Source organism: Sander lucioperca, chromosome 2 (genome assembly GCF_008315115.2).
Source record: "Sander lucioperca isolate FBNREF2018 chromosome 2, SLUC_FBN_1.2, whole genome shotgun sequence".
Classification (NCBI taxonomy): Eukaryota; Metazoa; Chordata; class Actinopteri; order Perciformes; family Percidae; genus Sander; species Sander lucioperca.
In genome coordinates, this window is record NC_050174.1 from 35,081,235 (window position 1) to 35,093,246 (window position 12,012).

Below are 12,012 nucleotides of genomic sequence, written 5' to 3' on the forward strand. Positions count from 1 at the left end.
CCATGGCACTCCATAGCATTTTAGGGCTGATCTTAAGCAAAGATAAAGGTAGAAAAATGTCCTTAAAACTAGCTCTCAGGTCCTCAAAACTCAACATACCTTTCTCATTGAATAGTTGGTCTAAAGTATAAATACCTCTGTCACTCCACTGGTTACAAGCAAAGGGTTTGTTCCCAGACATTAAGTGTGCGTTGTGCCATATTGGGGTGTTCAAATGCCACTTATTGGTATAGCGTAGTTGCTCTTCTACCTGTTGTTGTTGGTCAGTGTGTTGGTGATAATAGGCCATAGGCTTACATACATTTTTTTGGACACACACCTGCAAAGGCAAGGTCTTGCAGTCTTAGACTTCCAGTGAGGTTTTGCTCCATTTCTCTCCATGGAACTGTAGATGAGGGGTCCATCCACACTTACTCCCGTAGCTGAAAGGCTGTGTAATACACTTTAAGGTTGGGGAGGGCCAGGCCTCCCGTGTTTGTGGTATGTTGCAGGGTAGAGTATTTTAGTCTAGGTTGTTTATTATTCCAAATATACTGCCGAATTATGGTATCAAGTTTCTTCCAGAAATTTATTGGTGGGGGTAAGGGGATCATTGTACATAAGAAATTCACACGAGGAACTATGTTCATTTTAACAACAGCAATCCTGGACCATAGCGTTGGCTATTTTTTGCCAGCTTTCCTTCCTGTTTTAGGAAGCACTGAACACTGTATTGTGTATTGCTCGTAAAACCGTGTTTGTGTTATTCATATTTATGTAGAATTATAGTTTGCTCTTCTTATGTAAAATATGCGACTCTGTAGATGTTTGCGATTGGGAAACCCTGGGTTGATTGAACTAGTTGATAACCACCGTCGTGACACAGCTTATGCGGGACCGCGGTTGTAAGGTTAAGTGAAGCCGGGTAACTGAAATAAATCCAGGGCATGTTGATCTTGCTTTGTAGTGCAGGCCTCAGAACATATTGTACCAGATCGGTTATGTTGTTTTGGCCTCAGGGGAAACACTAATAGCATTCTACAAAAGCCACTCACAAATTTCAATTCTGACTAATAATGTGGCTCATGAAATTTAATTAACCATTCTGTCTGGTCCCATGTCCCAAAGGATTGATTATATGGGACTATCTGCATATGTTGACACAGTGTCCAGATATGATTCAGTAATGTTCTAGAAAAGTGCAACCACACAGCCACAAATCCCATATACATGTCATAGAATGTAGAATAATATAAGGTAAATGACCTGTCTTGTAGTAGCCATGTACCAGGACAATGCCTAGGTTGGTTGGCTTCAACTTGCGTCCATTCTCTACAGTCACATAGTTCCTCTGGCAGATGTTGTTTATGTGGACAGGGATGCTGGCATCAGTACCTAGAGGGTGGAGGACAGAAGCCAAATTTGTAAAACTGTTAATTATTAGTATTATCCATTGGCAGATGAATGTTGTCATGCAGTTCCTATTCAAAACATAATGCTTAATAACGACCAGCATCAAGTCGTGAGTATTGACTTAATAACTAATACTATTTGCTAATGCTGTCAAACAATTAAAATATTTAATCGCGATTAATCGCATTGTCATAGTTAACTCGCAATTAATCACACATTTTTCTCTATTCTAAATGTCCCTTGATTTCTTTTTGTCCCATTATTTTTTCTCATTTTAATGCTCTTATCAACATGATACAACGATACTTTTAAAACGGTACCTGAACCGAAATATTTATTTATTTATATTATATATATATTTAAAAAACGAGCTTGTTCAGTTGTATTTGTCTGTTCTGTATGTTCAAAAATTTAAAACAATAAAAAGTTGATCTAAAAAAAAAAAAAAGGAGCACAAAACGGCGAAAACAACCACTGGATGGGAAAAGGGTATTTTACAATAACTGTGAATGCACCACGAGGCTGGCGAGGCGAGGCTGAGTCTGTGTTTTTCAGACAACGGCAGCTACAGTCTGGTGTTAAAATCCTCTACAGTGAAGTACAGTCACACTTTACACTGTTTAGCTGTCAGCATTTTAACCGTGTTTACTCCAGCTGCTAGCTAACAGTAGGTTAACGTTAGCTGCTGCTAAGTGTAGCGTTGACTAGCGTCCCGTGCGGCGATGTTTCAGTTCCCTCTAACGTCCGTTTTCGGAGCATCAGAGAGATTCGCAGGCATTTAAGTGGCACCTAATTAAGGCACCGAAATCCGCGTTGCTATTCGGTCCGGTAGATAACGGTCATTAAGGCACCGGTGCCGTATTAGCACCAGGTCTCGGACCCCACCCCCCCAAATAAAAACTCTTCGGATCTACACAATTCACGTGGATGACATTTTCCCATTCAAAACGGCGATTTTCACCGAAAAGCGAGTAGTTTGCAGGTATGTACTAGCTACTCTTTGGCTGGCTTGCAAGCCCAAACAAGTGTGTCTGTTGTTGAATGTAGTAGTAATGTTGTAGTTTTTCTAACGTTACTAGTTGTTGCAACAGCAAAACTACAAAGTTTGCTAGGCCAAAAAGAACGCTAATCTTGCGATAAAAAAATGAACGCCATTAAAATGGGTTTGCGTTAACGCCGTTAATAATGCGTTTAACTGACAGGACTACTATTTGCACATACAAAGGCCAGAAAAAAAATCTATTCAGCAGAGAATGTCTGACTAGTTTTTTTTAATTAGTATAGGTGACCAAGAGAGGGATGCCTCAGTGAAGGGCATCAGTTTGTCACCACAGTTATTTTGTTTTGTATCCTGAGTCCATATAAGACCTAAGCAAAATATATTAAGATATCCTGACCATGTCTTAAGTGATAAGACAGTTTGTTGAAATTTTTTATGCAAGGTTCTGAATACATGCATTTCTCTGGAAGAATGTACAAAACAGATGGAATAAAAACAATCAAAAACAATCTGCTGTGCTCATGTTTAAACCCAAGATAATAATTGTAGCAACACCTTGAGGCCAGCACTTTGCAAAGGCTGCTTCCTCTCTTACAATTAAACAGAAAGTATTGGTATACCAATGCCATGTTTCTCCATGAGGGTGATGAGTTCAGCCTCGGTCAGGTAGTCTGGGGGGCTGGTCTGCTTTTCCAAAAGCTTGATCTCGTCTACTGTGAAAGTGTCTCCACGCTCACAAGCTGGCATTGCCTCTTCAAGAGGAATTCCCTGCCACGGCATCACTGCTGTGTAACCTGGGAATAGAATTTGCATTTAAATTGCATTTATTCATAAATCCATCATTACATATCATGAAACAAGTGCAGAGTCTCCCTTCTTAAAACAGCTCAACATTTTTTTTTCATTTTATTATCTGTCTAATATAAATTCTGTAATGCCTGTAGAGGACTGTGATGTAATGATCCCCCAAACCCTGATCTTTGGAGGTAATGCCTTGTTTTTAGTCTTTGCAGTTGGTCACGAGCAACCTCTTAAAAGTGAAAAAAAATACACTGAGCAAATTAACTAGGACTACAAACATTTGTCTAATACATGTGTGATATAGCAATTAGGGCTGCCAATCGATTACAATATTTAATCACGATTAATTGCCTGATTGTCCATAGTTAATCGCGATTGGTCGCATGATAAATCACATTTGTCTTTTCAAAATGTACCTTAATTTTTTATTTGTCACATATTTAATACTTAATAATTAACATGGGAATGGACAAATATGCTTGATTTATGCAAATGTATCTACTGTATATTTGTTATTGGAAATTCATTGACACCAACAAAACCATGACAAATATTGTCCAAAAACCCTCATAGCAGTGTTTCCTTTATCAGTAATTACCGGTTTTTAGCCGGTAAATCTGTTAAAGTCTGACATATTTAATTCTCTCCAGTCATAATGTCCGGTAAAAATTAATTTCCTCTCCTGTGTATGCAGCCGGCCTCTCTGTCTGTATGGTCTGTAGTCACCACTCTGTCAAGCCAATCTATCATGAAGACTGCTGTACCAGTACCATAGACTCAAAGCTGCTCAGGTGAGCGAGTGCAGGTCTGTGTCGAACACAAAGCAGCAGATATTACTGAAGTAGGAGCTACAAATGTGCAAAGTGCCAACAGCAGCTTGGTACTCAAGAGGCAAGCTGAATGTGTGCCCAGCTGGCTTTACCTGGTGATATTAGGGTTTTGCCACTACATGAGAAGGCCTCTGTGCCAAGGTTGAAGTCTATGGTGGTCTGTAGGTATTTGCAATCCTGACTGACAGTGGCAATGAAATGCCGTGTGATGTAATCGTATAGCCGCCAGCCATCACTTCCTGTGGAATAGCAGAAGAGGAAGAACTTGGGTTAGAGGCTGAACATGAAGGCGTCTATGGTAGAATTTAAAGGTCAGGGAGTGTCGTTGTCTGACAACACCGGAAGGCCAAATTGTTTGTAGTTGTTCCAAACGGCCACACTCGAATACAAAGTGAAAAGCCGGCAGTCATAAGAGGGGACACACATATTAATCATTTAAATATGGGGTATAATAGCGGAGATTTTCAGACAGTCTCTCCTGAAGGACTTCTTCTAGTGTGTACACATGACTAAAAGTAATAACAAATTATATGTATTGGGGTTGAGGCAAAAATCTCAAAACTAATAAAAACAAGTAAAGTGGAAAAAAATCTGGGTAAATTGACGCTTTAATCAATTAAAACATGTTCTGCTGATCAGTGTAAAAAGTCTTTAACATGCTTTGTCATGTACGGTTACACTATACACAATAAAAAGCACCAAACAGTGGACAGCACATTGGTAATATTCTGTGGTCATGCCCAAGATTAAGTGAGGAAGGATGTCTTTGATGTAAAGTAGTCTTTCACTATGAGATACCCTAAGACCCTACAGTGGTTCTCGTAGGTGTGCTACCAGACAGTGTCGTTGGCAGAGATAAGGCATATTTATACATATCACGTTAGCAGCAGCCATCAAGTGTATAACCCCCAACGTATAATGTTTGGACCAAAGGGTATGGGAGCTGTACGAATTGGAGAAAAAAAATGCTACTGCATTGATAATATAAGGGTAATGATAATATAGATTATAATATTTTAATCTAATATGATCAAGGCTGAGTCATTTACACCCCGCCCTTATTTTTTTTTATTAGTATGATTTCATGGCAGTCATTTCTGTATTGGTTTTGTAAGATGTATGTGCAAAAATGACTAATTATTGTGGCAGCTGGAATACAAGGAGAAAAAAAAATGCCATAAGTAGGGACTGTTGAAAAGCATGTGAATATGGCAAAAATATGGTGTGTGGCTTTGTGATGTTTGAATAAAAGAGTTAAAAACACACAAACACTAAACAGTAAAAACAACAAAATACGGTATATAAGTCTGTCATCAGTATATCATATGCAATAAAATGGCTATTTTGACAGCTGATGTCTTGCCCTTACTTTTTGATCTGAGGTGATATGTATTATCTATTATCTAATTAGTTGTATGACTCACCCAGTTCCCGTTCTGAGGCAGCACGCATGGGAGTGATAGGTGGATGGTCTCCAGCATCAGCTCCTTTCCTGGGTCGGTTTAATCCAGTTGAAAGCAGAGCCTTCACCTGATGGAGGGTTAAAACATGTTTTAGAATCACACATTGATATGTATCCACATTCAATCCACAAATTGTAACTGCCTGCCTATGGACATAATTACAATAAATCTGTTTCTGTATACATAAACTGCTGGCCTTGAATGTATCAGAGCATTATTCCTTTTTGTATCCTTGGCCCCACAGTGGTGCTCACCTCCTCTGCCCAGAAGGGATTGTTGGTCTGCTGCTCCAGTGTTCCCTTCAGGTCGAAGTTCTCTGGGTAGTGGGTAGTCTCAGTACGTGGGTAGCTGATGTAGCCCTGTGTATACAGACGCTCTGCAATCTGCATGGTATGCTGGGGACCCATACCTGAGGCATCAAAAATTATCAAAAATGTTTTCTCTTTTCTTACACCCTCACAAAACTGGAGCTGTAATTTTATTACTTGATCTTACTGGGTCTCAGTCTGAATTAGGGTGATGGTTGGACTATCAGGATACCGGACTCCACATTTGTTTTATCCTATCAAAGTTGAGTAGAATCTTTTTGAAGACAGTCATTTTTAGATTTCCAGACAACTGTGTCCTAGACTAAATGCTGTAAATATAATTTAAAAGTGGATTTTCTTTTAACCACAGTATGGAATATATGAGTTCTACTGTGCAATTTGCCTAATACCTTCTATTGAATAATCTCTGAAACTGCACATCCTATATTTTCATATTTTTCATTTGTTTTAAATATATAATAAGGCTGAATATTCCAAATATTTCTTATAGTCAACAAATCACATTAAAACAAACAAATCAACAAGAGGCTTATTCTTCAACCGTTCATATGAAGAAATGTTGGTAACACTTTACTTGAAGGTATCTACATAAGAGTGACATGACACTGTCATGAACACGACACTGTCATGACACAGTCATGACACATGAACCCTAACCACAACTTGTCATGACAAAAACCGAATGACACTTACTGAAAGAAGCGTTATGTCATAAACTTTTATGACTTGTTTATGTTTATGACACGTTAATGACAGTGTCATGTCACTCTTACGTAGATACCTTCAAGTAAAGTGTAACCGAAATTTCTTCTTATAACCCACTTACGCAGTTTTCACAAAGATTCTGACATTCATCAGTGTTTTCTTATTTGGGATTTGTTCTTAGGTAAGAGCAGAATCTCCAGTAAATAACTCCAAAAAAACATAATCTTCTATTATCCTAAAACTTACTGATATCTGTCCTACTTCTGGTTTTCACAGGAAGTGATGCAAAACCGCCACTATACAGCAGGGGGTGCTAAACTACATTAAATACAGAACATATTAAAACAACACGAATTGCTTGGAAGGCAAAATACTTATATATATATATATATAGTATGTTTCCTCTACAACATCACGACGAGAGATTCATCTTGGAGGTGGGAAAACATAATAGACACCACAGATCATTTTTAAAAGGACAACGCCAGAAAAGAGAAGGCATGAAGTTTAATTGCAGGAGTGCTTAGAGTGTTTCTAGTACTTGTAGAGCTACTAAAATCTGTGAGTCGGGCAGGCATGACGCTGTGCTTCTGAGACGCTTCCGGTTTGGTATGGTGCGTGACAGAGGACGGAACAAAACCACGGCGCAGCTGTTACACAGCACAGATGGCCCAGTGGGTAATGGAAAGTGGAAAATCCGGGTAACGCATTGTTGGTTTTGCTCTTTTTACGGAATTTGTTGACAGGAAGAAAAATATAGAATGCCAGCCTTATCCTTTAAACCTTTAAAACTTGACTCTTAAATTATTCATAAATTTACTTTAAACTAGAGCTGAAGCAATTGGTCAGTTAATTGTTTAGTCAATTGACAGAAAAATTATCTCACACTCATTTCTAAAGCAAAAATGCCTAACATTCCCTAGTTCCAGCTTTTCAATTGTGAGGGCTCATTTTTTATTTGTGTAGTTTTCAACCTGGACCCTAATTTCCTATGTTGTTGTGTCTAAGTGACTGATGGGAACAACAATCTTTGACAATGGTCCAGTATTAAGCAAGATCGCTGCAGTTAGCAGCTGCGATACGAGCCACTATTACATGCTTACACACATTCTCAAATTTCCAAGTATTCACTCTCATTAATTTCATTACCAAGAGGAGAACTAATAGTTATGGGGAAATGACAACTAATGAAACGCTGCTCATGTTGATGTGAACATACCTAAGGCAGAGCTGGCCACTCTCAACATCTCCACTGTGTTCAAGGCCTGGGGCCTCTGCTTAGCCTTCTCTTTCTTACTCACTGACTCCACCTGTATTAAGAGAGGTATCAGATATATCTTATATCAGTTGTCAACTAAGGTAAGTTCCAATTCTGGATGACCGTGCCTTGGATGAATCCATCAGGTTGTCAGGATTTGTGAGGCTTGGACCCAAGTGCAGAAAGGTGAGGAGGGAGCAGCAGTTTGTATGAATAATTTAATTAACAGAAGGAGAATTTACAAACCATGATAAGCTGAGGAATAATCCCGACACAGGAGAAGTCCAGAAACACAGAGAAATCCAGGAACACGGAAATACAGCTTTAGCACAGGAAGGGAACTCACAACAAAAGACTGACGACAAACCCACAACAGACACAGAAAGCAAATAGACTAAATACACAGGTAATGAGGGTAGCAACGAGGGACAGGTGACATGAGGGCTGAGGAACAAGTGAAACACATCAGGGTGGGGCAGACAATCAAAAAGGCGGGAAAACACAAGGCAGGAAGTAAAACAAGACATGACACAGGAGAAACAGAGGGACTACAAAATAAAACAGGAAACTGAAGCATGAAACATACACGGAAGAAGCGAGGAAACCCACACAGAGAACACAGAAAGAACATTGGTAAAACAAACAAGAGCAAATAAGGGAAACGTTAACAGGGAATGATTTACAACAATTTACAACATAAAACAGGAAACTAAATTACATGACAGTGGGAACAATACAACAAGGACCGATAACACAAAGACAGGCTGACAAGGGTGAGACAGGCAGGTAAGGACTACAGAGACACATGAGTTAAACACAAGTGTCTTGTCTTTGTCGCCTGGTCAAATGAAAATAAACTTAAAAGTCCAACGACCAACTGGCCTAGAACAAGACCGTGACAGAGGTAGTGGAAAATTACTTGTGTAACACCTGTAAATTCTATTGCCAAGTTTTGCCAGTTTTAAGTTCCCTTAATATTTTGTTATTTCAAATTGAGGAAACAAACAAAAATTTGAATAAAGTTGATTTTAAATCCATTTTCATGTTCTAGTTTACTAAAAAAAAAATACAAAATCTTTATCAGGATTATGGCCTGACCAATACAGTTTTTTTTGGCCAATAATAATACTGATACTTGACACAAATACATATCAACAAATTAGGGCTGTATTCAACCAAAGAAAATCTTGGTCGACTGAAATTCTACCTACTCGGCGGCTGTGGCTTAGGTGGAATCTACCAATTGGAAGGTCAGTGGTTCGATCCCTGGCCCCTGCGGTCTAGCTGTCAAAGTGTCCTTGGGCAAGACACTGAATTGCTCCCGTTGCTGCGCCATCGGTGACAAAAAGCATGTAAATGTTTATTTGATGAAGGTTTATGTGATCTTGTATGGCAGCCTCGGTTACCAGTGTATGCATGTGTGTCATGGTGAGTGGTGCTTGTACTATGTAAGAGCACTTTGAGTAGGCATTAAGACGCTATATAAATGCAGTCCATTTACACTTACTCTTCAACCAATTGATTGGTGGATAGGGAAAAAACACCTGCACAGTAGCTCTATATTAACTAAATTGTCAAGGTGCACTGTACCTGGTTGTGTGTCCATTAAAGCGTTTTTTCCTGAGGCCACTATCAGTTTTTAATGCTTTGAAATTGGAGCGCCACATATTTATACAATGCTACCAACACAAGTGGCGTGGCGAGGCGAGGCGATGAGCGTTTATTCTGTGCTGAGCTTTGCACATTTGGAGTGTTTTTTCTGGTAGCAGAAAGTTGAAGAGTGTTCAATTTTGGTTAAACAGCTGCACTTGTCACTGTCACTTTTACCCAGCCGAACAATCACATTGGTGGAGATACACCTGATGGATTGTGGGTAATTTTAGCTTCTGTTGTCGGTGTTAGCCATGCTTTTGTTAAGACATGCTGTTGGGCTAATAAACGGTTAATATTCCGTCGTAGTCCAGGTTATCATTGTTATATCTAGTAACTAGGGCTGTCAAAATAACGCGGTAATTTCGATTAATTTATAACGCGTTAAAAAAATTAACGCAGATGAATCCATTCCATATTGACGTTTGCATACAGACGAAAATCTGGTGCCACTGATATGTCTGCGCTTCTCTCTGATGCTCTGAAACAGACGTTACAGGAAACACAAACACCGCTGCATGTGACGCTAGTTAACACTATACTCAACAGCAGCTAACGTTAGCCTACCGCTAGCTAGTAGCTGGATTAAAAACGGTTAAAATGCTGACAGCTAACGCTAAACGGTGTAAAGTTCGACTGTGTTTTACTGTAGAGGATTCAACACCGGTATGTAACAACCTGCAGCTGCCGTCGGAGAAACACAGACGCACCGTTCAATGAAACTGGTAAACTACAGCCTCGTGGTGCATTTGAAGTTATTGTAAATGGCCTTTTCCCATCTGGTGGTTGTTTTTGTCATCCAACAGCAATTTACTAGTGAAATAATTTATTGTTATTGTTATACATTATTATTAAATCATTTAATTTTGACCATATGGCCTTAGCAATAAACAAGCCGTTCTTTAGTGTCACCGACTGTTGTTCAGTACCCTTTTTTTCTCTTTTCTTTTTTTAACTTTATTAAAAAGTATCGGTTCAGGCACCGTTAATTATGTATGCGATTAATTTCGATTAATTAATCACAGAGTATGTAATTAATTAGATTAAATTTTTTAATCGATCGACAGCCCTACTAGTAACATGAAATAGTATAAAAGATGGCAAAAGATGCATTGACTACATCAGAGGTTCTAACCCACTTCAAACTATCGCTTCCGATTCAGCTTCCCTGCGATGCCTCTACTTACGGCATACGGGGGGTGATCTCTCACATACTGCAGGACGGTGAGGAAAAGCCGATCGCTTTTGCATCAAGGACATTAAACAATGCAGAGTCTAATTATGCTCAACTTGAACGAGAGGCTCTGAGCATTGTATTTGGAGTCAGAAAATGTCATCAGTACTTGTATGGAAGGAAGTTTACACTGTTTACAGACCACCGACCTCTCACGACCATTCTCGGACTGTACACTGGGATACCATCTCTTGCTGGATCCCGAATGCAGAGGTGGGCGTTGCTGTTGTCAGGACACTCATATGACATTCAGTATTGCAGCAACTTCATGCAGGACACAGTGGAATAGTGAGAATGAAGGAGATAGCGAGAAGCTATTTTTGGTGGCCAAACATAGACAAACAGATTGAACAGATAGCAAAAAGTTGTTCATCTTGTCTCAAGGTTCGAAACAATCCGCCACCAGCTCCTCTTAATCGCTGTGAGTTTCCACATTAGCCATGACATCCGCATGCATATTGATTTTGCAGATCCATTTGAAGACCGAATGTTTCTTGTAGAGGTTGACACACACACACACACACACACACACACAGTAAATGACCTGAAGTGGCTATCACGAGGTCAACCATCACAGAGAAGACAACAGTCATTTCTTATTCTTACACAGACAATGGACCTCAACTTGTCTCATAAGAAATGAATGCATTTCTGCCAGCTAATGGATTGCAACGCATTAAGTCAGCTCCATACCATCCTGCAACAAACGGCCTTGCAGAAAGGTTCGTCCAGACAATGAAACATACATAGAAACAATCACAAGGTCAAGGAACACTGCATCAGAGACTGCACAAATTTCTGCTGAACTACCAAAACAGTCCACAGGCAACAACAAAGATATTTCCTGCCAGCCTGATGTTTAAGAGAGATCTGCGCACCACTTTCAATCTCTTGAAACCATCAGCAGTAAAGGACACCGTTCAAAAGCAGAGAAGAGAAGCAGATTATGTGAAGAAAACATCAGGCCAAGAACAGATATTTCACTTCTGGAGAACCTGTGTTGGCCAGGAACTACATAGGCAAACCTAAGTGGGTCCCTGCAACTGTTCTTGCGCAAACAAGACTAATATCCTATTCTAAAGCACTGATAGTGTCTGGAGAAGGCACGTGGATCAACTCCTACATAATGCCTGCAGAACTGCTTGTGGAGATTCTTTAGATGCACTTTTCAACACACCAGTTCACCTACCTACACTAGTGCAGAACTCAACCACATCAGAGACAAACATTCCAGTTGCAGATGTGGCTGGGAAAGAGACTGACATCTTCTTTTGCATCAGCACCAGAAATAAGCTCTCCATGTGAGAACAAAAAGATGTTTCTGCAGAACGCTGATACCCCACCAGAGAG

General features: G+C 39.6%; 1 protein-coding gene across 1 annotated transcript in view; it reads right to left on the reverse strand.

Annotated features, from left to right (window-relative positions):
* The window catches only part of top3b (DNA topoisomerase III beta), a 95,794-nt gene that overhangs the window by 27,571 nt on the left and 56,211 nt on the right, over positions 1-12,012 (reverse strand). Inside the window, exons 8-13 of the mRNA XM_031300899.2 lie at positions 7,740-7,830; positions 5,741-5,895; positions 5,448-5,553; positions 4,116-4,262; positions 3,013-3,186; positions 1,246-1,374 (exon numbers count right to left, since the gene is read on the reverse strand). Coding sequence (XP_031156759.1) covers positions 1,246-1,374; positions 3,013-3,186; positions 4,116-4,262; positions 5,448-5,553; positions 5,741-5,895; positions 7,740-7,830 — 802 coding nt within the window. The remainder of the gene's footprint in view (positions 1-1,245; positions 1,375-3,012; positions 3,187-4,115; positions 4,263-5,447; positions 5,554-5,740; positions 5,896-7,739; positions 7,831-12,012) is intronic.